The 24,808-nt window shown below is 49.8% G+C and overlaps 2 protein-coding genes and 1 long non-coding RNA gene across 21 annotated transcripts; 2 read left to right on the top strand and 1 right to left on the bottom strand.

Moving 5' to 3' along the window:
• Window positions 1–56: 56 nt before the first annotated feature.
• On the bottom strand, window positions 57–10,077 carry GAPDHS (glyceraldehyde-3-phosphate dehydrogenase, spermatogenic). Its single transcript, XM_015564830.1, has 10 exons — window positions 9,276–10,077; window positions 6,809–7,016; window positions 5,912–6,008; window positions 5,646–5,752; window positions 4,198–4,289; window positions 2,204–2,343; window positions 1,750–1,901; window positions 1,428–1,590; window positions 300–397; window positions 57–212 (listed from the first exon to the last, which is right to left on the bottom strand). The coding sequence occupies exons 1-10, from the start codon at window positions 9,340–9,342 to the stop codon at window positions 140–142; spliced, it is 1,197 nt and encodes a 398-aa protein (XP_015420316.1). The 5' UTR covers window positions 9,343–10,077; the 3' UTR covers window positions 57–139.
• On the top strand, window positions 4,331–5,445 carry LOC107183269. Its single transcript, XR_001514059.1, has 2 exons — window positions 4,331–5,106; window positions 5,279–5,445. It is a non-coding gene; the product is annotated as an uncharacterized LOC107183269 (long non-coding RNA).
• A 3,917-nt stretch (window positions 10,078–13,994) lies between the features above and the next one.
• On the top strand, window positions 13,995–18,603 carry SBSN (suprabasin). Of its 19 annotated transcripts, none has more exons than XM_015564778.1 (6): window positions 13,995–14,823; window positions 14,866–14,910; window positions 14,965–15,900; window positions 17,313–17,378; window positions 17,487–17,531; window positions 18,422–18,603. In XM_015564778.1, exons 1-6 carry the CDS (start codon window positions 14,308–14,310, stop codon window positions 18,443–18,445), a joined length of 1,632 nt encoding a protein of 543 aa, XP_015420264.1. In that variant the 5' UTR covers window positions 13,995–14,307; the 3' UTR covers window positions 18,446–18,603. The 19 variants fall into 19 exon arrangements, with proteins under 19 accessions (XP_015420264.1, XP_015420271.1, XP_015420270.1 ...); XM_015564785.1 differs by having other exon boundaries at window positions 13,996–14,703; XM_015564784.1 differs by having other exon boundaries at window positions 13,997–14,823; window positions 14,878–14,910; window positions 15,073–15,900.
• Window positions 18,604–24,808: the final 6,205 nt, after the last annotated feature.

Raw genomic sequence — 24,808 nt, 5'->3', positions numbered from 1 at the left:
GAGGAAGTGGGGCCGGGCCCCCGGGGGCGGCGCAGAGACACGGGCCAGCTGTGAGCACGCTGTGTTTATTTCACCGGCGGCCCGCGGGAGGCGGAGGTTCTGGGCAGGGAGCACGGGGGAGTGGAGGGGCTGTCGCGCTTCACTTGTCTCGGCTAAACATGTACCGGAGGAGGTCCACCACCCGGTGACTGTAACCGTATTCATTGTCGTACCTGGGGGGGGGAGGGGCGCGTAGAGGGTCAGCGGGCCCCTCCCCGTTACCCCCAGCTCCCCGCGCTCTCTGACCCCTCCCCCCGTACCAGGAAATGAGCTTCACGAAGTTGTCGTTGAGCGCGATGCCGGCTTTAGCATCGAAGATGGACGAGTGGGTGTCGCCGATAAAGTCCGTAGAGACAACCTGGGTGCCAGAATTTCTAAGGTAAGTTCGGGTCGCAGAGCAGAGACCTCCAGGAGGCCAGGTTCTGACTCAGGCATGTTGGCTATGCATTCGTCTACATCTGTTGGAGTCCTACTGTGTCCAGGCTGTGGGGATGGGTTATGAAGAAGGCACCTGGGGGCTTTGCTGGTGGGGGACTGGCCAAAGGACACAGACCACGAACACCCTGATGCCGCACCAATAAATATCATTTCCTGGGGATAATTCAGGCACTTGGAAGGGGCTGGCAGAGGCCCCAGGTGGAGGCACCAGGCTGAGTCTGGCTGACGGGCCCTCAGCAGATCTGAGGTAGGAGGAGCTGCAGCGCAGAGGCGGAGGGTTGTGGCCCTGGTGTGGTGAAGGCCACAGGAAGGTTTTCTGCAGGGGGGAGGGAGGCGGGTGTGATCTGATTCCATTAAAACAAGAGGTCCTGGTGGCTGTGTGAGGGTGCCCTTGCAAGGAGCCAAACCAGGGAGACAACACCAGAGATGGTACTACTAGGAGCACAGGGACAGTGACATCTGTTTTTCACAGGGAAGGTGCCTGCCCATGGCCTGCCTTGAGCAAGTGTTGAAAAATGGTATATTTTGTCTTGTTCGGGAAGCATGTATTGAGCATCTGCTGTGTGCCAGGCCCTGAGAAGATGGCTGGAGCTATGGAAGTGAAAAGATAGGCCCCAGATCCTTGCCTTCTTGGAGTGCATGTGCTCACAGGACCAGCAGTGACTGAAATGGAATTTCAGGTGAAGAAAGGGGCCGCAAAAAGAACACCTTGCTGAGGAGGGAGGGAGGTGAGGTAAAGAATTGGAGGAGGGGGGACAGATGTATGGCCACTTGGGGGAAGAGCTTTCCAGACCAAAGGAGCAGCAAGTGCAGAGATGCTGAGGCAGGAGATCTGACTCCCAGCCCTGCCGTTCCTAACTGGATTCATTGGGAGCAGCTCCTTGGCAAGTGGGAAGTCGCACTCTCCCCCCAGAGGGTTCCTCCCAGGGTCTCTTCTCCTCAGTCCCTACCTCATCCTCCGTGTAGGCAAGTATGCCAGCCATTGGCCCCTTGGCTGCTGCTTTTACGGCATCCTTGATGGCCGAGTATGTGGTAGGCCGGGCTAGGCGGCAGGTCAGGTCCACGACAGACACGTCTGGGGTTGGTACCCGGAACGCCATTCCTGTCAGCTTCCTGGACAGTCCCACATGGAGGTGGAAGTCAGAACCCAAGGATTTCTCCATCTACCCCCTCCCCTCCACCTTCCTCTCATTAGATACCGCAAGGATTGGGGCCCGTCTGCTCTTCCCAGGGTGTGCCTCCCACCCTGGTTGCAGCTTTCTGCCCTCATACCCTTTGAGGTCTGGGATGACTTTGCCCACGGCCTTGGCAGCCCCTGTAGAGGCTGGGATGATGTTCTGGTGAGCTCCTCGTCCGTCTCGCCAGGCCTTCTTTGATGGCCCGTCCACTGTCTTCTGGGTGGCCGTGTAGGAATGGACTGTGGTCTTGGGGAAGAAGAGGGCTGAGGTGAGGCCTTCCTGCTCCTAAGTTCCTGTGCCTCTTTATTTTAGGTCTGAAGTGATGAGCCAGGTGTGGAGGTTGTGGGGCCACCACAGCCCACTGGAGGGGCATCTGCAAGCTGGGGTTCAGCCTTGCCGAGAGTTACACAGAATTTTAAAAGACTCTCCCACTGGCGAGCCTTTCCTCTTGAAACCAGTCTCTTTCTATTAAAGTCACACACTAATCCTGAGAGGAAGCGGTACAGGTTCCCTGCCATCCATCCTGCCCAGCCCTCTCCCCAACTCACCATCAGTCCTTCCACCATCCCGAATCGCTCATGAACGACCTTGGCAAGGGGGGCCAGGCAGTTGGCGGTGCAGGATGCATTGCTGAAACAGCCCGGTATGCAAGGGAACTGTGAGGTGAGTGTCAGAGCCACCTTCCACCCTTACCTCACTTTGGGGAGATGCTCAGAGGCTCGGATTTGTGAAAAGTCGGGATGGGGATGAGAAAGATCATTGGGGATGCCCTTAGACTGAAGGAGGCATTTTTAACAGGTCCAGGGGGATGTTAACATGGTGGCTGTTAAGACTTTGGGAGGGAGAAGCAGATGGGGATGTGAAAGAAGCACCAGTGGGAGTGGCGGTTGGGTGCGGGGGAGGCTGAGTCTGATCCCTTCCCATCACAGGCTGGCATGTTCTCTGGACATCACCCACCCACTTCTTGATGTTGCTGCCCGTTACCTGACAACTTTCATGGAATCAGGATTATAGTCCTTTTCATTCACCCCCATCCTCAAAAGTCATGAAGAGATTTCCTTCATAGTCCCTGGCCTTTACTGTTTGAAAGGCTGACTAGACACCTTCCCACCTGGCCTGTGAGCATCTGTTCTCCCCACCCCACACATATCTAGTTATCCCAGGTGGATTTGACCCTGCTAGTCTTGCCTGTTGGCATCTTGCTGAGGAGGGAGGCTGAGGTAAAGAATTGGAGGAGGTGAGGACAGATATATGGCCACTTGGGGGAAAAGCTTTCCAGACCAAGTACAAAGATTCTGAGGCAGGAGATCTGACTGCAGTTCCTATCTTGATACATTTCAAGCAGCTCTTGTGGGCCACTTACCTTGACTGCCCTTCCTCTGCTATGCCCCAGTATATGCAAGTTGCCACCTCCCCTACTCAGGCTCATTCACCCTCTGTCTCCAGGGGACCACCCCTGACTACTGCCAACCAGGTCAGGCCCTTTCTATGCCTAGAATGTAGACTCCAGAAGGGCGAGGCCTGCTGCGCTGCTTCTGATTCCCTGTCCTCACAGCCCCACCATGGCCCTCCTTGCCTCTTGTCTCTAGCACTCAGCCTCTGCACCCGGGAGCCTACTGCCAGAGGCTGAGCAAGTCCCTGAAGACAGGAACTACATCCTGGGAGCAATGGGGGAGACGGCTGTAACTGTAGCCTCAGGCTACCCTGGGGTCAGCAGTGGTTAGTGTTTTACATCAGAAAGGTCAAGGCCTTTTTGGTTTCCACTTTTATAAATTTATGTTTTTACTTAATAGTTTATCTAACGTTTGCATTTGAAACAAATATTGCTGTTTTCTACTTGGTTTGTATATGAGTCTTCTTCACAGGACTTATCACAACTGCAGTATTCGCTTTTGTGATTTTTTGTTAGCATCTGTCTCATCTTTTAGACCGCTTTGTGGCAAAAGGGTTGTGTCTGTTTCCTTTGTCATTGAGCCTGCTCCCTCCAAAGGGGTTCAGACAGTGTTTGTAGGGTTATTTTTTATTAGACATCCTACACATGTTTACTGAGCACCTGCCACGTGCCCATGTTCTAAGTGCTTTGCCTTCACTGAATCATTTAACCCTTATACCCTGAGGGTTAAATGCCTTATTGGCATTTTGTAGAGAAGCCAGGGCAGAGGTGAAGCAGTAGGAGAGAGAGCTGGCTGGAAGTATAGGCAGGCTGGTCCTAGGATCTGTACTGGCTGCATACCAGATTAAAGGAACAAATGAGTAGCTTCCTCTCCCTGGGCCACCATGCATGGTTCTCTTTTCCTGGTCATCTGCTCTGTCAGGTCACACTTTTCATCATTTGGTTCAATTATCTCTTCTCTGAGGCCCCCCGTCTCCTGCCTTCTCATTTGGGGAGGGAGGGTAACTCAAACTCCTCTGCAACAGTTGTTAAGTTGGCACCTCAGGAGACCCCAGCCCTTCTCCCTAGACTGTCGGGCGCTGCCTTCCTGCCCAGGGTCTTGTTTTGAGGATTCCATTCATTCATTCTTCAAGGAAGTTGTGAGTTTACCCAGAGCCAGGACCTGCACTATAGGTGCCAAAGCAATAGTGGTGACAAACTGACAGGATTCTTCCTGCAAGGAGGCCTTGTGGGAAAATGCCCTGGTTGGCAGTAGTCAGGGGTGGTCCCCTGGAGACAGGGTGCTCCCCACATGCCTGTTAACTGGCTGTGCTGCCTGCCATGGATCTGATCCCCGTCCCCATCGGTTACATAAAGAAACAGGCTCAAGGAAATTCACTTCCTTAGCCCAAGGTCGCCTGTCTAGAAAGGGTTGAGCAGGGTAAAGTACACACAAAAGCAACATCACTTTTGTGCCTGGAAAACACCCACAGTGCAGTGACGGAGTGGGGTGGTGGGAATAACCACTGCAGTGACCTGAAGGCAGAACCTGAGTAGGGGTGCACAAGTGGGGAGAATGCTGCAAGTGGCAGGAATGACGGTGCCCAGGTTGAAGGAGAGGACATGGTATGTCTAAGTAATGACCTCTGTGCCGGAATTGTTTTTGGTTATGATTTCAAACTTGGGTCAAGAAGCTTCTCTCACTGATGTTCCAATCCCCAACTCCATCCTCTCCTTCCCAACCCTGACCACCTAACCACAAGCCTTCCTTGTCCCTCTTTTATTCACACTCTCTACACCCCAGTAAATGAGAGGGGCTGGGAGTGGACCTGCTGGGAGGAGCGCTGGGAAGGCTTGTGAGCATGCAAGCACAAGTGTATGTCAAATCGGGGCCAGCAGTGGCCAATAGTTTACATTAGAAATATGAAGTAGACTATTTTCCATTTTATAATTTTTTAGTTTTCTTGATGTCTTTGGAGCATATTAAACATCTAATAATGCTTTTGATTTGCAGATTCTGGACATATCTTTAAATGGAGGAAAATTAACATCAATAACTATGTGAAATGGGGCCAAGAGGTGGATGGCCAGTGTGGCTGAGGTTATATTAAAAGGCTCAGGTGTAGGGCTCATAGTGCTTGTGGGGCCCTATCAGGAGCTAGGATTTTATTTTTGGGGTGACGGGAGGGTTTAAGTAGGGGAATAACGGCCTAGTTGACATTTTAAAAAGGCCTCTGTGGTTGCTGTGTAGGAACCGAGTAGAAGCACTTGGCCATATGTCGATGTCGCTTCGTGGGAAGGGAGATGAATAGGTTTGGGGGTTGATGGAGAATCAAGAGGTGAGTTTTAGACATGTTGAATTGATATGCCTGTGCGAAAACTTGTAAGTGTGCATTAAATCAAAAGTATTCCTGAGTAGAGTGGGGCATCTTTCTAAGTTAGTGCTTCCTAACCATTTTAGCAGTCACAGACTTTGAGACCCCCCTCTTCCAACCAGTACTGAGAGACATACATGCTGAGGGTTATGAATCCCAAGGAGAAGCTGGGATCCCATTCATGTCATCTTTACACTCCCTCCATTAATGTGTTGCAGGCATGCATCAGACAGCTGCCCTTACCACTGGAAGACACTGATCTCCTGTTTATCCACAACCAGCCGTCCATTCTTGTATTCCACAGTCCCCTTGTATTGGCCATGGGTGGAGTCATACTTAAACATGTACACCTGTGGGAGACAGAATGGCTCCTGATCTTGGGGGTGGCAGGGGTGGGAGAGCAAGCATCCCTAAGGAATCCCTGCCTTGGTGAAGGTTTCATATTGCACCCGAGAACCTCCCAGAGAGCACCCCTGAATCCCCGATCCTACCCTTTACCTGCTACTCACCATGTATTCCGGGTCAATGAATGGATCATTCACTGCCACCACCTTAACGCCTTTCTGCATGCAGGCTCGCAGCACCAGGCGACCGATACGTCCAAATCTGTCCAGGACGGGTTTGGGGTTGTCTTCAGAATCCTCAGCCAGCAGGCAGAGGAGGGGACAGGAGAGAAGGGGGCAGCAGGAGGCTCCTCAAGGGGACTGGGTGGGACGACTCGGTCTCGGGGAAGAAAGCAACCAACCCTTTGCAGGCGGCTATTATCTTGCTCATGATCTCACCAGCTTAACTGATTTGCCTGCTTCCTCACCCATCCATTCTTTACCCCATTCCTAATCGTGTAGTTGGATGGATCTTAAAGAACTTCAGGCCCGATTACGTCTCTTGGCCTGAAAACCTCTACAGCTCTATCAGTAAAACTAGATCCAAATTCCTTACCATGGCTTACGAGGCCCATCTGCTTTCCAACACGCCTTCCTCTTCTGCCTTGCTTGCTCCACACCAGCACTGAATTCCTGCCTGTCCTTTGCATACTGTGCTGCCACCTGTGCCCCCGAGCCATTGCTTGCTGCACAGCTGCCACTCAGGCCTCACTCCAGTGTCATCTCCCAGAGGTCTTTCCTGACACCCCAGCTAACACTGGCCTCTCCAGTCTTACTATACTTCATACTGTTCATTCACACATCCCCAAACCAAATGTTCCTTATTTGATTGTTGTTTTCCCACCAGAATGTGAGCTCTCTTAGGGGACAAAGCCCTGTCTACTCCCCCCCACCCCCCCATTCTCCAAGGTGGACAGAGTGAAAGCATTGATGGTGTGAAATGTGGAGATGCCCTATTCAGTAACTGGAGGAATGCCTGGGCCCTATGGCTTCAAGAAGGCTCAGAGGCCAGGGCTGACTCACCCATTGATGCCAACAGTCAGTTCCCGAACCTTCTGAGGTGGAGGAGGAGGTGGTGGAGGTGGAGGTGGAGGTGGAGGAGGTGGGGCTTCCTCCTTGATAGGCTCTGGCTCTGGTTCTGGGTCTGGCTCTACCACTGGCTCTGGCTCTGGCTCTGGCTCTGGCTCTGGCTCAACTTTGGGTGGTGGCGGCGGTGGTGGTGGTCTGGTTACTGTTGGAAGGAGTGGGGGTGGCGATGAACTGCACCATCACAGTGAGAGAAAGTGAGCTGTGTTTCCCAAACCTACCTGATCCACAAATGAACAGAGGATGGGCTTGCTTTAAAATATCAATGCCAGGGCCCCTTCCCTGGTATTCTAATTCAGTGGGTACTGTGTATCTTTAACAGTTGCTTGGGATGACACTCTGAGTCAGTTTCCTCCTTTCTAAAATGGAGATAATAGTACTCTCAGAGGGCCACTGTGAGGATTAAATGAAGTAATAATATATGTAGCGCTTATGACAATAGTCTGGGAACATTCTGCATACATTAGTATTTCAAAGGCCTTTTCCCAAATGGTCTGCTAATTCATGTAGCCCACTGGTCCCCAGAATGTTCTGATAAGCATCATCCAGAAAGTGCCTCCTAGGGAAATCTGACTCAGTAGGTCTGTTTTGAGGCTCAAGTGTTTCTAAGGAGCACTTAAGGTGATTCTTACCCTCAGAAAAGTTTAGGAAATACAGATATACCAGAACATGAAACAAATAGGGATCTTTATTAGCTCCCGGCTCTCTAAACATACTCCCACTCCCTTACTGCATATTTGAACATCTGTGCTTGGAGGTGTGCCATCTGAGCTCCAGGTGAAGACTTGAGAGGAGGGGAGATGTGGAGAGAGCAGTCAGGGATCTGCCTGGCAGAGGGCTTCATACTGGGGATCAGGCACGGTTGTCATCCCTGCCTCAGCTACTTGGCATCTGGCCTTGTGCAAGTTAATGACTTGTTTCCTGTTATCACATCTGACCCTCTCCTTGGGGGCTTTTGGGAGGACTCAGTGAGATCTCAAGGTCCAGTAGTGCTGATTTTAATACAGGGGAGGAAGTGTGATACTACGTATTCATGAGGAAAGGGGGAGAGAAGGGGATGGAGAGGCCCGAGGATGAAGGTGGGAGATGGCTTTGGCACTACTAGAATCAGAAGCACCTGGGGGGAGGTGTGGCCAGGAGCCAGCGGCCAGCTGGCCTGTTGTCTCCCTGACCTCTCTGGCTGCCGCAGACCTTGTGGCCTGAGGCTGGGCTGTGGGTGTTTGCAGTTAGTACAAGTTCATAAAAGTATTAGTCTTTATTGGTGGCAGAGGCCCTGTGATTATTAGTGACCTTAGGATGTTTGCATTCTTTGGGGAGTAGGGATGAATCTACTCTACCTAAACTCTCCCACTTCCCCTAGCCTTCCCCTCCACTCTAGGGGTGCGGTACCGGGGCTGGAGAAAAGCTGCTGCCCTGAGCGGGAGGAGCCCAGCGGGGCTTCTTCCGTAGGTGAAACACCGTCACAGGTGACTCCGGGTGCTGTGCTGAGCTCCAGTTCATGGGCTCAGAATCCTGTGAGGCAGATGCTACAAATCCACTTGACAAAGGGAAAGCCGAGGCCCGAGGGCACAGAGCGGGGCACCTGCAGCAGGCGGCGGGTTCCGGCCACGCACAGCACCTTGGGGAGGAGCTCCCTGGCAGTTTCTCACCCCCACTCCCCTACGGTCAGTGAGGAGGCCCGGAGGGAACGGGTGGCCTCCTGAAGACCTGGGTTCCTTGGGTTGGAGTGTGTGTGCGCACGCGCGCACTTCCGACTGGGTCAAGTAGGGCTGCCCATTGACCGCGAGCGGGACTCCGAGTCCCAACTCTACGATTCCGGTGAGAGACCCACGGGAAGCGGTTTGCGCTCTTTGACAAGCGGACCGGTACATACGCTGACCTCGCTGTGTGGTTGCGAGGCGTCAGTAAGTACAGGCTTGTGAAGCGCTGGGCACAGCCCTGGGAGGAGCAAGTGTCCTCGCTGGGTGCAACACGGAGGGAGCCCACCAACTCCCGGCAGCCCTTCCGCCCTGGTCGACGGGAGCGTCAATTTTAGGTGAAACCTCCCTCGCCGAGCTTCTCAACCCAGTGGCTGTCCTCAGAGATGCCCCCTCATAAACTCGGCCCCAGGTTCCGTCCCGGTCCCTGCTGCTATCCTTCTACCACGAGCGCGCGAGGCGCCCAGCCCATCCTCCCTTCCACTATCGCCATGAAAACCACTTGGCAGCAAACTCTGGTGGCCGACTGGGGAGGGGTGGCTGGAAGGTGGGAGGAAAGCGGCCCGGATGGTAGAGCTCGTCGGCCAGAGCGCGCCTTCTGACCCTCTTTTGCGGACGCTCTATGAAGGGGGCACCGACCCAGCGGGCGCTGTACCCCCTCCTCCCTCCGCCCCAACCTCCCCAGCGGGCTCCGCCTCCTCCCTCACCCGGGCATGGCTGTCGTAGCAGCTGGACCACGGTGACATTGGTGAGGACGATGTCGCGCTTCCGCATGGCCTCCTAAAATTTCATGGCCTGGCTGCCCAGGGACTCGCCGCGATGTTACTGCGACGCGGGACGCGGGGCTAGTGGGGCACGAGCTTTCTGCTGTGACGTCACAGTCCAGTGATGTCACAGAGGCGGTGGCGCAAAGGGCCCATCCCATCCCAGGGGAGGTGTGCTGTCTGCACACCGTGCACCACCATTCCAAAGCCGCCGCTGGCGTCTAGAATGGAATCCAACTTTTTACACTGGTCCTCAAAGCCCTTCCCTCTCCCTAAGCACACTGGCTCCCTGCTGTTCCTTGACATACACCCCGTTCCCCAATAGTTACCCCAGCTGTTCCTTTATGCCTGGAAGCTCTGCGGAGGCCTCCCCTCAGCTGGCTGCCTCTTGGTTTCCCTCAGGTGTTGCCCTTTATTTTTATTTATTTTAAAAAAGATGTTTTTATTGATTTTAGAGGGAAAGGAAAGTAGAGGGAGAGAGAGAAATATCAATAGGTTGTCTTGCACACATCCCTACAGGGCATCAAGCCCACAACCTGGGCATGTGCCCTGACAGGGAATCAAACCAGTGACCTTTTGGTGCACTGGATTATGCTCAACCAATTGAGCCACACTGGCCAGGGGTCAGGACAGGTGTTACCTTTTAAAAGAGATCCTCCTGACTCCCCATCTAAAGTTCTCTTCTTTCTCAGTCACTACCTCCCATCAGCCTCACCCCCTCAATGTACCCACTCTTCAGGAAGCCTAACTTCCCATCCTAGGTTAGATGTTCCAATGTCTAAAACTACTCAAAGGTTATGCTATTCTTTTATTTTCCTCATGTTGTAATGTACCTCGCGAATCACAGAAGGACGCCTCAAGAAGTCGAATTAAAGAGTCACATTTATTGCAATCCGGGATTATGAGGAGCCATTCCCCAAATCTCATAGTAACAAGATGGTCGCAGCTCCAAGGTTATATAGGCAAAAAATCACAAAGGTATCGATTACATCCCAGGGTTTGGAATGAGGAACCTGGCTCGCAAAAAGCAGTTTACAGAAGCAGAAGCAGCATGTTAATTATAGTTTTGGGTCTCGGGGTCACTGAATTGACAGAAATACATTATCTAGAGCCCTTGGGTTTGCAAAACCTAGTTTGCAAAAAGCAGTTTAAACAGCATGTTATAAACACATTATCTAGAGCCCTTGGGTAACCTGGGTTTTTCTAAATTACAGTTTTGGGTCTAGAGCCCTCTGACCTTGGGATAACTGTGCTGTCCTTCCCAGGTGAAGGAAAAATGTGCTTTCTAAGACCAGTATGACCACAACCCATGGGATATTCACATTACAATCAATAAGGCGTTTAATTGAATGGGATGATTTATATAATTCAGAAAATCAAAATTGTCCATGTTAAACAAAGCAAATAGGTACATAAGCCAAACAGCAGGGTTAAAGTTAAACTATAATTTCCACCTGAGATGGTTGCTACCACACTTCACTCACAGCAGATGTCTCTAAACCCCATTCTTTTCCTTGTGGCTTTTCATGTAGTTCAGCGGTTCTCAACCTGTGGGTTGCAACCCCTTTGGCGGTCAAACGACCCTTTCACAGGGGTCACCTAAGACCATCCTGCATATCAGATATTTACATTAGGATTCAGAACAGTAGCAACATTACAGTTATGAAGTAGCAACGAAAACAATTTTATGGTTGGGTCACAACATGAGGAACTGTATTTAAAGGGCCAGAAGGTTGAGAACCACTGAATTGTAGTTTGTCATGACCTAGTTATGATTTACTTGTTCATTGTCTCCCACAAGGCATGCATTCTTGTTTATTTTGTTCACCCCTGGGCCTCCAGCACCTAGAACTGTGCCTGGCACAAAGCAAGCTTCCACAAACGTTTGGGGAAGAACCAATGGACAGATGGTCCCCTTCCCCTAAAGCACTGTGGGTGGGGGCTTGCTTGCACATCTGTGACTCACAGGCAGGCACCTGCAGGGCCAGTTGACACACAACTGTGACCAAGACTTAGGGGTGTGGGGGTTGGAGCCAGGAAGGAGTCACCATCCCAGAAAGAGGTGTGGAAACAAGAAGGGGCACAATGATATGACCTCTTCCCCTACCCTCCATGGGAAAGCAGCTGCCATGGGATAGGGTGAGGGTGAGACCTTCCTGCTTGGATGGCCTGGGAGAGGTGGGAATGAATCTACTAAATTGGGTGTACATACAGATAGGGAGACCTCAATAAAAAAAGTGATTAAACAAAGGGGGGACGAACTTTACATGTATGATCAAGAGGGGTGGAAAGACCATACAAATAAAACCAGGAATGAAAAGGGACTGATTTGTACAACTTTAATAAATATGAAACGCTTGATGAAATTAAAATATTTCTTAGAGAACACGAAGGACCAAAATTGGTACAAAAAGAAATGGCAGATCTGAGTAGGTCAATAACAAGAGACAAAGAGTTAAGATCCCAAAGGCTGTTTCAGATCCTGATTTTTTTTTCAGATCCTGATTTTATGACAAGATCTGCCAGAGTATCAGGAACAAGTATTTGCCAGACTATAGGAAATGTTGCAGATCCTAACCAGAGCTGGAAAGCCTGCAGCAGCTCCTGTGCAGAGAGGCTCCGGGCAGGGTGCACGTTCAGAGGCCCTGTGGATTGGCATGCACACTGTGTACTTTCATGGCGAACTTCTTGGGAGTTCTTTGGGGGAGCTGTGATGGCTTCATGACTGAAAGCTCCACCCCTCACTCTAGGAAAGCAACACAGTCATGTAGCCCAAATCAGCAGAGGATGGCAGGCCAGTCTCACAGAGATAGATGCCAAAATCCAAACCAAATAGTGGCCAAGGGGAATGGAGCACTGAGGAGGGGGCCTGAAGCTGACAGAAGATGGTAGGGTAGGGTAGAGAGAGGGGTGGAAAGACAAATGGAGAAACCCCACCTGTCAATCTCAGGGAGGATTAGGATTCTGGAGCTCCCCACCCAGCAATCTCCTGGCATGGGAAACTCCCTCATTTAGGCACTGGACAGAAAAGCCACACCTGAGGTTGCCCAGGGATTTGGCTTTGTTCCTGGAGCGTGAAACTTGGAAACATACGATGAACTCAAGCATGGAGAGGTGGTACAATTAGTCACCCTCTATAGGCAGAGCACAGAGAAGGCAGAAGCTCCTGGGCCCCTGGGTCTCGGATGCCTGGTTCCGGATAGAGCCAAGTGTCCAGGATCTGGGGTGGAACCTGGGTCTACCAAGGGAAGTGGGCCGTGTTGTCCTTGTTTGAGCAAAGCCCCAACACACTTGCAGATTCTCACCACACCTGGGCACCCACACACATAACTCTGCCACCCCCACTTGCTCACACCCTGCACATTCCTTCCTGCCTGGCCTTCCCACTTGCAATCCCACCTCCACCCCCTCTCTCAGTCTCTCCCCTTGGCACAAAAACCCAAATATCTTACACCCCTTCACCCAACTGTACCCACCCACTGGCTCTTGTCCTTCTGGTCTCTGTCTCCCTCTAAACTAGCTCCAGATAGATATTCTGCCACAGATCTGCAAACCACTACCTGTCCTTGCTCCTGATGCCTCTCTTCATACTTATGCCACCTCTTAGCAGTTTCTTCCTCCAACCCATGCTGCCATGTCAACACCTGGGGCTTCAGGTTGGGACTTATGAGTCTCCAGGGGGAGGAGGTCAGGAAGAATGAGCTCCTGGCCCCCAGCCCAGGTTCTGGCTGACAGTCTCCTGCTGTTCTGGGTCTCCAGCCCCTCCCCATGGCTGCCTTAACCGGCTTTTCAGGAGGCACTGCGTCCTGTCCCAGCTCATGGCAATCAGCCCCCTGCCCTTGCCCAAGGGCTGGGAGGCAGGAGGCTAGGGTTCTGTGATGAGAATGTGATCCTGGCTCCAAAATCTGCAACCCTTCCCAAGGGACTCTAGGCTACTCTGGGGACCCAGGCACCCTTCCCCCCCAGCACCCTCTGAGACTCAGTCTTAGGCCTATCCTTCCTTTGCTTCTTCTAATCCATCCATTTGTCCAATTTATAAATATCTACTGAACTCCAGGCAATTTTCTAGACGTTGGGGATATAGCAGTAACTAACACAGACAAAGCCCTGTCCTCTGGATGTTTATAATCTGATATGAGGGACAGACAATAAAAAAGGTAGTTTTGGATCAATTAAGTGCTATAAAAACCAAAGGATGATATTACAGAGTATAACTGGGGGACGGCCAGGAAGGTTTTTTGAGAAGGTAATATTTGAGCCAAAAACAGAATGAGGAGGAACCTGCCATGTGAAGATCTAAGTACTGATACCAGTCAGGAATGAGCTTGGTGTGTTTCAGGACTAGGGAGAACAACAAGGGCAAAGGCCATACGGCAGGAACGAACTTGGTGTTTTTGAAGGCTAGGGAGAAGTCCTGTGTGGCTGAAGCGTAGTAAATTGTGTGTCCGTGTGAGGAGTGGGTCAACAGGAACAATAAGAACAAGGTCTGATGATTTCCTCATCTCCCTGAAAGTGCTCACCTCCCCTTGACTATACCTCTTATTTTCCTAGAATCTCAGTGCTGGGAAGCTGGATCCTTGATCCCCTGAGAGGAGTGAAGAAGCTGAGGAACCAGAGATGGGGGGTTATTGAAGGTGGGGTTGGGAGAGCGGAGGCCTGGCTAGTGGGTGAGGAATGAAAAGAGGAGGTATTTGGAAGGGTAGACATCTAGGCTCTGGGGTGGAGGGCCTGAACGGGGCAGGGAGCAAAGATGCCATGTGAGTATTCTTTATTCATGACTCACCCTCTCTTCCTCCTCCTCTTCATTGCTCAACCTCAAATCTCCCTGGGAAATACCTCCTTGACTGGAGACCAAGTCAGTGCCTCACGGGGGTAATTGAGTCATGAGGGGTGGAGAAGAGGGAGGGAAGCAGAAGATAAATAGCAGCTTGGCTTCACTGGTTCCTCTCTGCATTCTCCCCACCCTCCCAACAATATGCATCTTGCCAGGTTGATCAGTTCCTGCTCCCTCCTACTGCTTTTGGGGGCCCTGCCTGGATGGGCAGCCAGTGATGACCCCATTGAGAAGGTCATTGAAGGGATCAACCGAGGGCTGAGCAATGCAGAGAGAGAGGTGGGCAAGGCCCTGGAAGGCATCAATAATGGCATCACTCAAGCTGGAAGGGAAGTGGAGAAAGTTTTTAATGGACTTAGCAACATGGGGAGCCAGGCCGGCAAGGAGCTGGACAAGGACATCCAGGGGCTCAACCACGGCTTGGACAAGGTAGCCCATGGTACCAACAATGGCGTCGGACAAGCAGGAAAGGAAGCAGAGAAGTTTATCCATGGGGTCAACAATGCTGCTGGACAGGTTGGGAAGGAGGCAGACAAAGTGATTCAGGGGGTCCATCATGGGGTCAACCAGGCGGGAAGTGAGGCAGGGAGGTTTGGCCAGGGGATCCACCATGCCGCTGGGCAGGCTGGGAATGAGGTAGGGAGGTTTGGCCAGGGGGTTCATCATGGGATTGGTGAGGCCTGGAAGGAAGCAGACAAGTTTGGCCAGGGGGTCCACCATGCCGCTGGGCAGGCTGGGAAGGAGGTAGAAAAGTTTGGCCAGGGGGTTCATCATGGGATTGGTGCGGCCTGGAAGGAAGCAGACAAGTTTGGCCAGGGGGTCCATCATGCTGCTGGGCAGGCTGGGAAGGAGGTAGAAAAGTTTGGCCAGGGGGTTCATCATGGGATTGGTGAGGCCTGGAAGGAAGCAGACAAGTTTGGCCAGGGGGTCCACCATGCTGCTGGGCAGGCTGGGAAGGAGGTAGAAAAGTTTGGCCAGGGGGTTCACCATGGGATTGGTGAGGCCTGGAAGGAGACTGAAAAGTTTGGCCAGGGGGTTCATCATGGGATTGGTGAGGCCTGGAAGGAGACTGAGAAGTTTGGCCAGGGGGTCCACCATGCTATTGGGCAGGCTGGGAAAGGAGGAGACAAAATAGTCCAAGGGGTCCATCATGGGGTTAACCAGGCTGGGAAGGAGGTGGGGTGGTTTGGGCAGGATGCTCATTATGCCACAGGACAGGCTGAAAAGGAGGGAGACAAAATAGTCCAAGGTGTCCGTCCTGGGGTCAACCAGGCTGGGAAGGAGGTGGATCAGTTTGGCCATGGGGTCCACCATGAGGTTAATGAGGCCTGGAAGGAGGCAGAGAAGTTTGGTCAGGGGGTCCACCATGCAGCAGGGCAGGCTGGGAAAGAGGGGGAAAAAGTGGTCCAAGGGCTTCACAATGGAGTCAACCAGGCTGGGAAGGAGGTGGATCAGTTTGGCCAGGGAGTTCACCATGCCGTTGAACAGGCCGGAAAGGAGGCAGACAAAGTAGTCCACGGGGTCTACGATGGGGTCAACCAGGCCGGGAAGGAGGCAGAGAAATTTGGCCAAGGGGTCAACCACGCTGCTGGCCAGGCTGGAAAGGAAGCGGAGAAACTTGGCCAAGGTGTCCACCATGCTGCTGGCCAGGCCGGGAAGGAGGTGGACAGGTTGCAGCAGAATGCTCATTATGGGGTCAACCAAGACGGCAAGGAGGCCAACCAGCTGCTGAATGTAGGTGAACAGGGGTGGGGAAATGGGGAGAAGGGGGCTGGGGGAGGGAGAGGTTAAACCTTTAAGACATTTGGGGAGCCCAGGTAACCTTCATGTGGTGAAAGAAGCTTAGGCAGCTATATAACCGTGCCCTCCTTCCTCTCCTTCTTTACAAAGGAGCTGGTGGTCAGATGGTCTGATGGATCAAGCCGTCTTATCTGTAAAGCTTTAAACCAGATAGTGTGAATGTGACCCAGCCCCGCCTCCGGGAACTGCCCTCCTAGTTGAGGAGGACTGGAGGGAGGAACATGAAGCCTCTCCTGGGGAACAGGAATCAATTACTGAGCCAGTATCTGTGACTGTGGGAGCAGATGAGTATTGAGAAAAGGCAGAATATGAGTGTGAACATGAGGAATAGCTTTGGAGATAAGCCCTTTTTTGTTTAATTTTCATAATGAGCCTTTGAGGTTGTCAGGGCGAGGAAGCTGTCTTGACTCTCTGATTCTCAGATGAGAGAACTGGAGCTCAGAGAGGTTTAAGGGGATTTGCCCTGGTCCTGTGGCTAGCACACATCTTTAGCAAATCACAGGCCCGGGTTCTTCCTCTTCTTCACATGCCTCATCAGAATAGGTCTCCTGGAGGGTTTCTGATCCCCATTTAGGTAGAGGGAACAGTTACTGGAGGACAGGAGAGGCAAGCAGCACTATACTTAGCTGAACAGGTACCAAGGAAGGAGCTTGGCAGTAGAAGGCAGATTCCTGCCTGCCTCAATTCTCCACTCTAATCTCCATGAGGAGGCTTTGGGATACTATCTTGAGGGACTGGCCCAGGCCTCAAAGCCTATAACCACATTGGCTTCCAGGCAGGGAGCCAGGGATGTGGGTGGAGAGGAAGGGTATATGTAGAAAGCATGCATGGTAGGCTCTGAGACAGACAGCAGGATTCACCATGTAGAGACCAGGAGAGGGAGGTTTGTGATATGGCTCCAGGCTGGCAGCAGCAGCAGAGTGGCACTGCTGAGTATCTGGGGATAGGATTGAAGATAGGGATCAACCTGAGTTAGGGATCAGGCTCAAGTGTGTGTGAAGGGGGTAGAGTTGAGGTCAAGGCTGAGGTTAACTATGGTCTTGGTATTTGTGTGGGTCTTCTGGGTTCCCTTTCTAGCCAGGCCACTTCTCAGGGACTGAAAGCATCTCATTAACTAAAATAAAAGGGAATGGGGGGAAGAGTAGTCAGTAGGGGCAGACATCCTTACTGGCTTTTCTTCCCATCTCTTACAGAATTACCACAGCAACAAGGCTTTTGGGTTTCTTTCTGGACAGTGAGGGATAGTGGGTTAGTCACCCTAGGGGCAGCAGGTAACTGGGGAAAAGGAACTTGGGAGACCCTCAAGGATTGAGGGGTTGTAATGATGGTCTGGGCTTTTTCAACAGGGCGGTCACCCAGGCGGATCCACCGGCCATCACGGAGGGGGCGCAACCACAACATTAACATCTGGAGTAAGTCTCACGAGCAAAGCATAGACTTGGAAGTGGGGGAATGGAGGCCCTCCCGAGATGGTGCTGGGATGGATGATGGGCACTGACCCTCTTGTCCTTGAATTCCAGGCTTCGGTCAACAAGCCCTTCATCAACTTTCCAGCTCTATGGAGGGTAAGTGCCCACATGGTTTTAGATTTCTGCTCTCCGTCTTGGGAGATGTTTGTACATTGCCCTTCCCATTGCCTGCTCATAGACAACTTCACTGTGGACAGACTCTCAGCCTTTCAGAGACTATGCAACCCATTTCCCATCCCTGCTTGTCCCTTTCTTCACCTGCTCCTTACCCTTTGCATCCTGCTTTTACCTCTTGGATGTTTTTCATTCCCACTGAAACAAACACAAGCTGGCAGAAAAGACCTCCAGTGGCACATGTGCATCTATGAGCCAGGGAGAGAGGGGTGGCTGGAACCATCCTCTCTATGTGCCTACCATCTCTCCTCATCATTTCCTCTGTGCTCCCTCCCTACCTCAACCTACTGTAAACACCCCTGCCATGCAACCCTATTGTCTTGCAGCAATATGCTGGGTGGTGGGAACTGTAGCTCTGTCCTTTCCCTGAATAAAGACTCCCATGGGATCCTCATCCAAAGTAAAGTCCTAGCTGTACTCTTTGGATTGAGTACCTCAGCTGCCTGAGGCTGGGCGGAAGGGTAAGGGTGTGTAACAAACAGCTCTTTAGACTGCTCCTGGAACCCAAAGGCACACCTTGCTTATTCCCAGGCTATGGGGTGGCAGGGGATTCTCTGAGGCAAAGCAGACAAGGCTTCTCAGTTCTTACAGAGTCCCCCCTCTTGGCATCTCTGCCCTGGAGTACTGGCTTCCTGTCCTTTCTCAATCTAGGTGCTACCTTCCTTAAGATATTCTCAAGAACATAGGCAATTACTGGGCCAAAGTAGCCAGTCTCCCTCTCATTTCTCTAGGGAAGGATATGAGGGCAAAGGTCTCACTCCCCTCATGACTGCATACCCTGCATTCACTCACTATCTCCTTTTCTCTTCCAGAGCGTCGCCGACATCATTCCCTAAACTGATGCACTGGCCTTGCTGAGCAGACTGGCTTTCCTGTTGGCATATCAGCTGAAATGACTTGGAGGAGCTAGGGATGGGGGGGGGGGTAGATTTCGGGAGTCCCTTGAGGGAACTGTACTGAGATTTGTGAATAAATATGACACAACATACTCTCATTATGGTCCACATGCTTCCTAAGGAGGGATGTGAGGGGAGGCTTGTCTTTTCTTGCTTCTATTCTGAGAGCTGGGGGTCTGATGTACAGGACAGGTTGAGCTGGAGATTTCAGGCTGATCAGATCTAAGAAGGCGGTTAGAGAGACAAACCAAGTTCCATTAGTGTGCAAGGTTCGTGGTCAACACTGGGAGGAGCATCATGAAGGAGAGCCACTTCAGGCCAGTAGTGGGGGCGGAAACACCAGGGAAGAGATGGCAGAAGCCATCTCAGCATCCTCATTCAGGGGATGTTGCGCCAAAGGAATAACAATGATTACTTGGACTTATTATGCAGTTTAGTAGGCCTGCTAGGCTCCCTGATGGGTGCTTTACATGCATGACATCACTGAAGTCTCCCAACCTGTTAGGTAAGAGGTACTGTTATTGCCCCATTTTATTGAGAAGCATGTAGAGGCTTGCACAGGTTAAGAACATCACTAGTATTTGGAGGGAGAAACAGCCTAACAGCTACAAGGGATATTCTAAACAAAGAGGTCTTCCCTTGTTTGGCATCAGTAGCTATGGGAATCGGTGAATAAGGAGAGAGGAAAGACATGCATTTGGGAGGTCCCCTCTCCGGGAGGAAGGCCAAAGGTTCAGGGGAAAGGCACACTGATGGCAGGAGGGAGAGCTTCTTCACAGAGGCAGGAATGGTGACAGAGGAGGCCCAGCTTTCAGATCTGTGATGACCAAATCCTGTGGAGTCATCATTGAGCTACTACCTACTGAGTACTTACTGTGACGAGTGCTCATGCTCTGTAACCATTTAAACTTCCCCCAACCCAAAGGCATAAGTCCTCTTATGATCCCCATTGTATGGATGAGGAAACTGAGGCTCAGAGGTGCAGAGCACTTGCCCTGGGTAGCCCATGAGAAAGCAGCAGCCCTTCCTATTGCCAGAACCTGCTGGGAGACCTGCATTCCAATCAGGATCCTGTGCCTCCACAGGGGCCATTAATTTCCTCCTCTATAAAGCAGGGATGCTTGCCTGCAGAAGAGGACTGTAAACATGGCTTCCAGCATCAAAATTCCATCAATGGTGGGACCAAAAGAAGAAAAAAAAAAGAGAGACTGTGTCTGCCCTGTAATTTACAGGCTTCCTGAGGAGACAAGGCATAGAAACAGAATATGAAAACAAATGCAAGGCAATGCAGCAGTAAGAACAAATAACACACCAGGGAGGGTGTGCACGATAAAGGTGATGTTCCTGACACGTTATATTGAAAACATTTCTAATTTAGCACAAAGATGAGGAACTTTAGAGTGGACACCTACATACCCACTATTTAGATTTTACCACTAACATTTTTCTATGCTTGCTTTATCACACATCCATCAATCACACGCATCTCTACATCTAGGCATCTATCAATACATTTTTTATGCATTTCAAAGTAAATTTCAGACATCTATTTCCTGCATTTTTTAAAAGAGAAGCATTCATTCATAGCACACATTACTGAAAGACTACTCTGTGCTGGACATTGTTTCATATGGACTGGAGGACTCCCTTCTGAAAAGGGAATACTCAAGGGAATCATCCTGTCATAAAGTAAAAACTTGCACTGATTTTATTTGTATGCACATTTTCTTGCTGAATATATTTGCCAAAGAGGTATGGGGTAAATCATTATGTACTGGGAGTCAACCCTGGGAGGCTTCTGGAAAAGAAGATTGTAGCTGGTTTTGAAGAGGAAAAGGAGCATGGCACATTCTTGCCTCGAGGCCTTGCATGCTGCTCACTCTGCTAGGAATACTCTCTATATGCTCCCCCCTTTTAAATTAAAGTATAGTTGACTGTTTGCAACACCATGAATGGACCTGACCTAGAAGGCATTATGCTAAGTGAAATAAGTCAGAGAAGAACAAATACCATAAGACTTCAATACATGTGGAATCCAAAAAGCAGAACAAATGAACAAACAAAACAGAAACACACATAGGTACAAAGGACAAATTGATAGCTACCAGAGGAGAGAGGGGTGGGGGCATAGGTGAAAAAGGTGAAGGAGAATTAGAGGTAAAAAACTCCATGTCCCTTTTGTCCCCTATGTTAGTTCCTCCTCGCTCTTTAGGTCTCAGCTACCTTGACCACACAATCTGAACAAAAGACCACCTTTGTTATTCTTCCTCATGGTACACTGATTTTTTTCTTCATAGCACATATGACAATTTGTAGTTATATAGAGGGTGTCCCCCCAAAATGTGTACACAAACTTTGAATAACTATAAAGGCAATGTTTATCAAAATACATTTCATTCTCAAAATTGAGCAATCAGCTGTTTCAATATATATGTTTTTTTTTTGGGGGGGGGACACCCTGTATTTACTTATTTCATATCCATTTTCCCTCTAGACTAAGAGGTTTAAAAGGAAAGGTCAGGCTAGGCACACATGGCTGGCAACTGGTAGAGGGAAGGCTTGAGAAGACTTGGGAAAGGCCTTGGAATAAGCGCGAGCAAGAATGAGGCACCTGAGACAGGTAGGTGGAGCCAGGCTGGGAGTAACAAAGACAGGAGGTACCAGTTTCTGTAGATGTGGAAGAACAAGGAGAGGACTTTGGGTGGGACCGGGCAGCCATCTTTATTGGGTGCTTACTATGTCTATGCTAAGCACTTACAGACATGATTCATTCCAGCCTCACAACCTCTCATGAGGCAGGTACCATGATTATCCCCTTACAGATGATAAAGTTAAGGTTCAGGGAAGGGAGAGAGTTGCCTGAGGCCACCCAGCTAGTAAGTGGTGAAGGCGGGCTCTCTTCAAGAGCACTTCCCTGCTGGTGATCTCTGCTAGTGAGGTGGCATGCTTGCCTGGGACCCTTGGGGAGTGGGCTGCTTCAAAGTAAGTCCTCTTTAAAAATAAGTTTCTATATTTGGCTCTTTCAGGAAGTGCATGTGTATGTCTCAAAATTAAACAACTGTCAAGAAAGCATTACAACAACAATGGTAACATGCCCAACATATATTGAGTGCTCTTGTGTGCCGGGCACTGCTCTATGCTCTTTGCATTATTACCTCATTTAACCCTCACATTCACCTCTCTTACAGATAAGGAAATGGCTATACAGATGATTAAAATTGCTATACAGATGGCTAGTAAGTGGTGGACCTAGAATTTCAACCTAGACTCCAGGACAGACACTGTGGAAGAGATGATCCAGTAGGTGCTAGTTTGAGGCCTAGGACCCCCTAGGAGGGAGCAGAAACACTGTCCAGACCCAAGGCCCCCTCTCCTCTCTATACTTGAGTTCAACCTCCAAACCTGCCCCCTCAAGCCCCTTCCCTGATCTCTGTACTCCTCTCTCCCACAACAGTCTGTTCCCCAGAGGAGCCCTGTTCACACCCAAGTCAGATCACAGCCTTCCTCAGTTCCAAGCCCTCAGCTGGTTCCATCTCAGTCAGATAAAAGTCAAAGTCTTCACAATGGTTACTTCTTCACAAAGCGTATAAAGAACGCATACAACAGCAAACAAGCAATCCAACTAAAAAATGGGCAGAGGACTTGAACAGATACCTCTCCCAAGAAGACATACAAATGCCTCACAGATATACAAAAAGATGCTCAACGTCAGTAGCTATTAGGAAGATGAAAATCAAAACTACAATGAGATACCACCTTGTGCCTGTTAGAATGGCTATTATTACCAAGACAGGTAATAATGAGTGTGGGAGAGGTTGTGGAGAAAAGGGAACCCTCATTCACTGCTGGTGGGAATGTAAACTGGTATAACCATTATGGAAAGCAGTCTGGTGGTTCCTCAAAAAATCAAGAACAGAGTTACCACATGACCCCAAAATCCCTCTTCTTGGGTATCAACCCGAAAAACTTGACAACATTTATTTGCAAAGATATATGCACCCCTATGTTCATTGCAGCATTATTCACGGTGGCCAAGACAAGGAGACAACCCAAGTGTCCTTCAATAGGGGACTGGATAAAGAAGATGTGGTACTACTCAGCCATAAAAAAGATGAAATATTGACATTTGTGACAACATGGATGGACCTTGAGAACATTATACTAAGCAAAATAAGTCAGTCACAAAAAGCTAAGAACCATATGATTTCACTTATTATGTGGGATATAAAACTGGAACTCATAGACACAGACAACAGTATGGTGGTTACCAGAGGGAAGAGGTGGGGGGGGGCGGTAGTAAAAGGTAAAGGGGGCCAAATATATGGTGACAGAAGATACTTTGACTTTGGGTGGCGGGCACACAATGCATTATATAAATCATGTACCATAGAAATGTACACTTGAAATCTATATGATCTTATTAACCAATGTCACCCCAATAAATTGAATTTAAAAAATGGTTACCTCTTTGATTTAAACTCCTCCCATTCCCCCTGCCCCAGCCTCAAAGCCTCTGCACAACCATTTCCTTGCTTGGGATACACAATCCCCAGATATCCACCTGGCTCAGTTTCTCACTTCCTTTGGGTTTCATCTCATTGTGACATCTCAAAGAGCCCTTTCCTGACCACCCTATTTAAAATACCCACCCTGTCTTCTCTATTCCCTCACTCCACTGTGTTTTCCTTCATAGTGTTCATCACCACCTGAGAGGTTTATTGTCCAAATTCCCCCACAATGAATGTGAGCTCCCTAAGGAAAGAGATTTTGATGATCTTGTTCCATGCCTAGAATAGGCATGACACAGGGTAGGTACTCAATAAATACTTGTTGAATGAATAAAGTGGTGAACGAGAGAGAAAAGATGAAATCAGAGGGTCGTGGACATGATGCGGGCATAACAGCTTTGTGGATGCTATCATATATAAAACATGGGAGGCATGGTGATGTAGGGTCAAAGCTGTTTGGAGTCCAACAGACTTGCGTAAAATTCTGACAACTCCATTTTACCATAATCTTTTCACATATGATCCTGTGTATGTGTTTAAAACTCTAGACCGCAGTTACCTCATCTGTAAAATGGGAATAACCTCCTTCCTGAGGTTATAGTGAGGATTAAATGAGATCATGCATGTGAAAGCACCACATCATCTATTGGGTTGGGTATATAATAACGATGCCTTAAGACTGATTTGAGATGACTGCTCAGGTACAGAGATGTCTGAGACAGTTTTTCTCAGAAGGTAGAACATGAACCTGCTGGTTGTAGGGGAAAATTTAGGTGGTCTGTGAACATGGCTTTAGATCACTCTGAACCACCCAGTGAGAAATGCTTTTCTCATTTTCTTTGAAGCTTTCTGATTTGTTAAAGAGAAAGACTCAGTTTCTGTGCTGGTGCGCCTTAAAACATCTCTCAGACTTGCTAATAAAGAGGATGCAGAAACTGCAGCCATCTATAATGCAATATCATTGTTTGCTTCTCTCTATGTTTTTCTGGTACTTTCTATTTATGGGCAAGTGATTCTGGCTTTCTACTTCCAGCAGCAATATAAAATATTCTCTTAAAATTAAGAAAGTAAGCTAGCTTAAAGAAAAGTCTTAGCAATAAAGAAGGGAGAGGGCAGACGTATGCCATTGTGAAGGTGTGTCCCACGAGGGAAGTGTGGCAAGGACTCTGAGTCAGTGGGCACTCTGCTGCCTGCCAAGGTCCTGTCCTCTGCCAGTGGAAGCAGCAGGCTCAGGACTGGGGTCTCCATCACCAATTCTGGAGGCCTCAGATTTACTCCTGCTCCCCTCCCCCCACAAGATGCCAGGGCAAAACCAAAACCAATTTTATCCAGAGAAGAATGAGGGCTTTGAAAAGCAGGGGTAAGTCTGAAATACTGAGGTGACAGAAAATTCTGGGGATCAGGGCTTAGGAGAGAGGCAGGCTGGGCTTGGGTTTTGCTCTACTGCACATTCACGTGTTTTCTCTGAACCCCAACTTCTCCATCTCTAAATGGGGTAATAATAAGACTGATCTCCAGGGCTGTCTGAGCCTTAAAGTGTTTAGTCCAGTGCTGGACACATAGAAAGCCCTTGATAGATTGGAGCTGCAATGATTATTATTATTATTATTATTATTATTATTACCACCACATTTATTATCATCATTGAAGAGTCAGAGATGGAGTAACAGGGAGGTAGGAGCTGCTGAGGATAGGCAGGGATTGTTTTCACATGGTAAGAGGTATTGAATGTTACAAGTTGGGGTGTGGGCGCTGGGGTGGAGAGAGAGACTGACTGGGAGACATTGAGAAAGGC

This window comes from Myotis davidii, unplaced genomic scaffold (assembly GCF_000327345.1).
Source record: "Myotis davidii unplaced genomic scaffold, ASM32734v1 scaffold681, whole genome shotgun sequence".
Classification (NCBI taxonomy): Eukaryota; Metazoa; Chordata; class Mammalia; order Chiroptera; family Vespertilionidae; genus Myotis; species Myotis davidii.
This window is presented reverse-complemented; position numbering and strand designations above follow the sequence as displayed.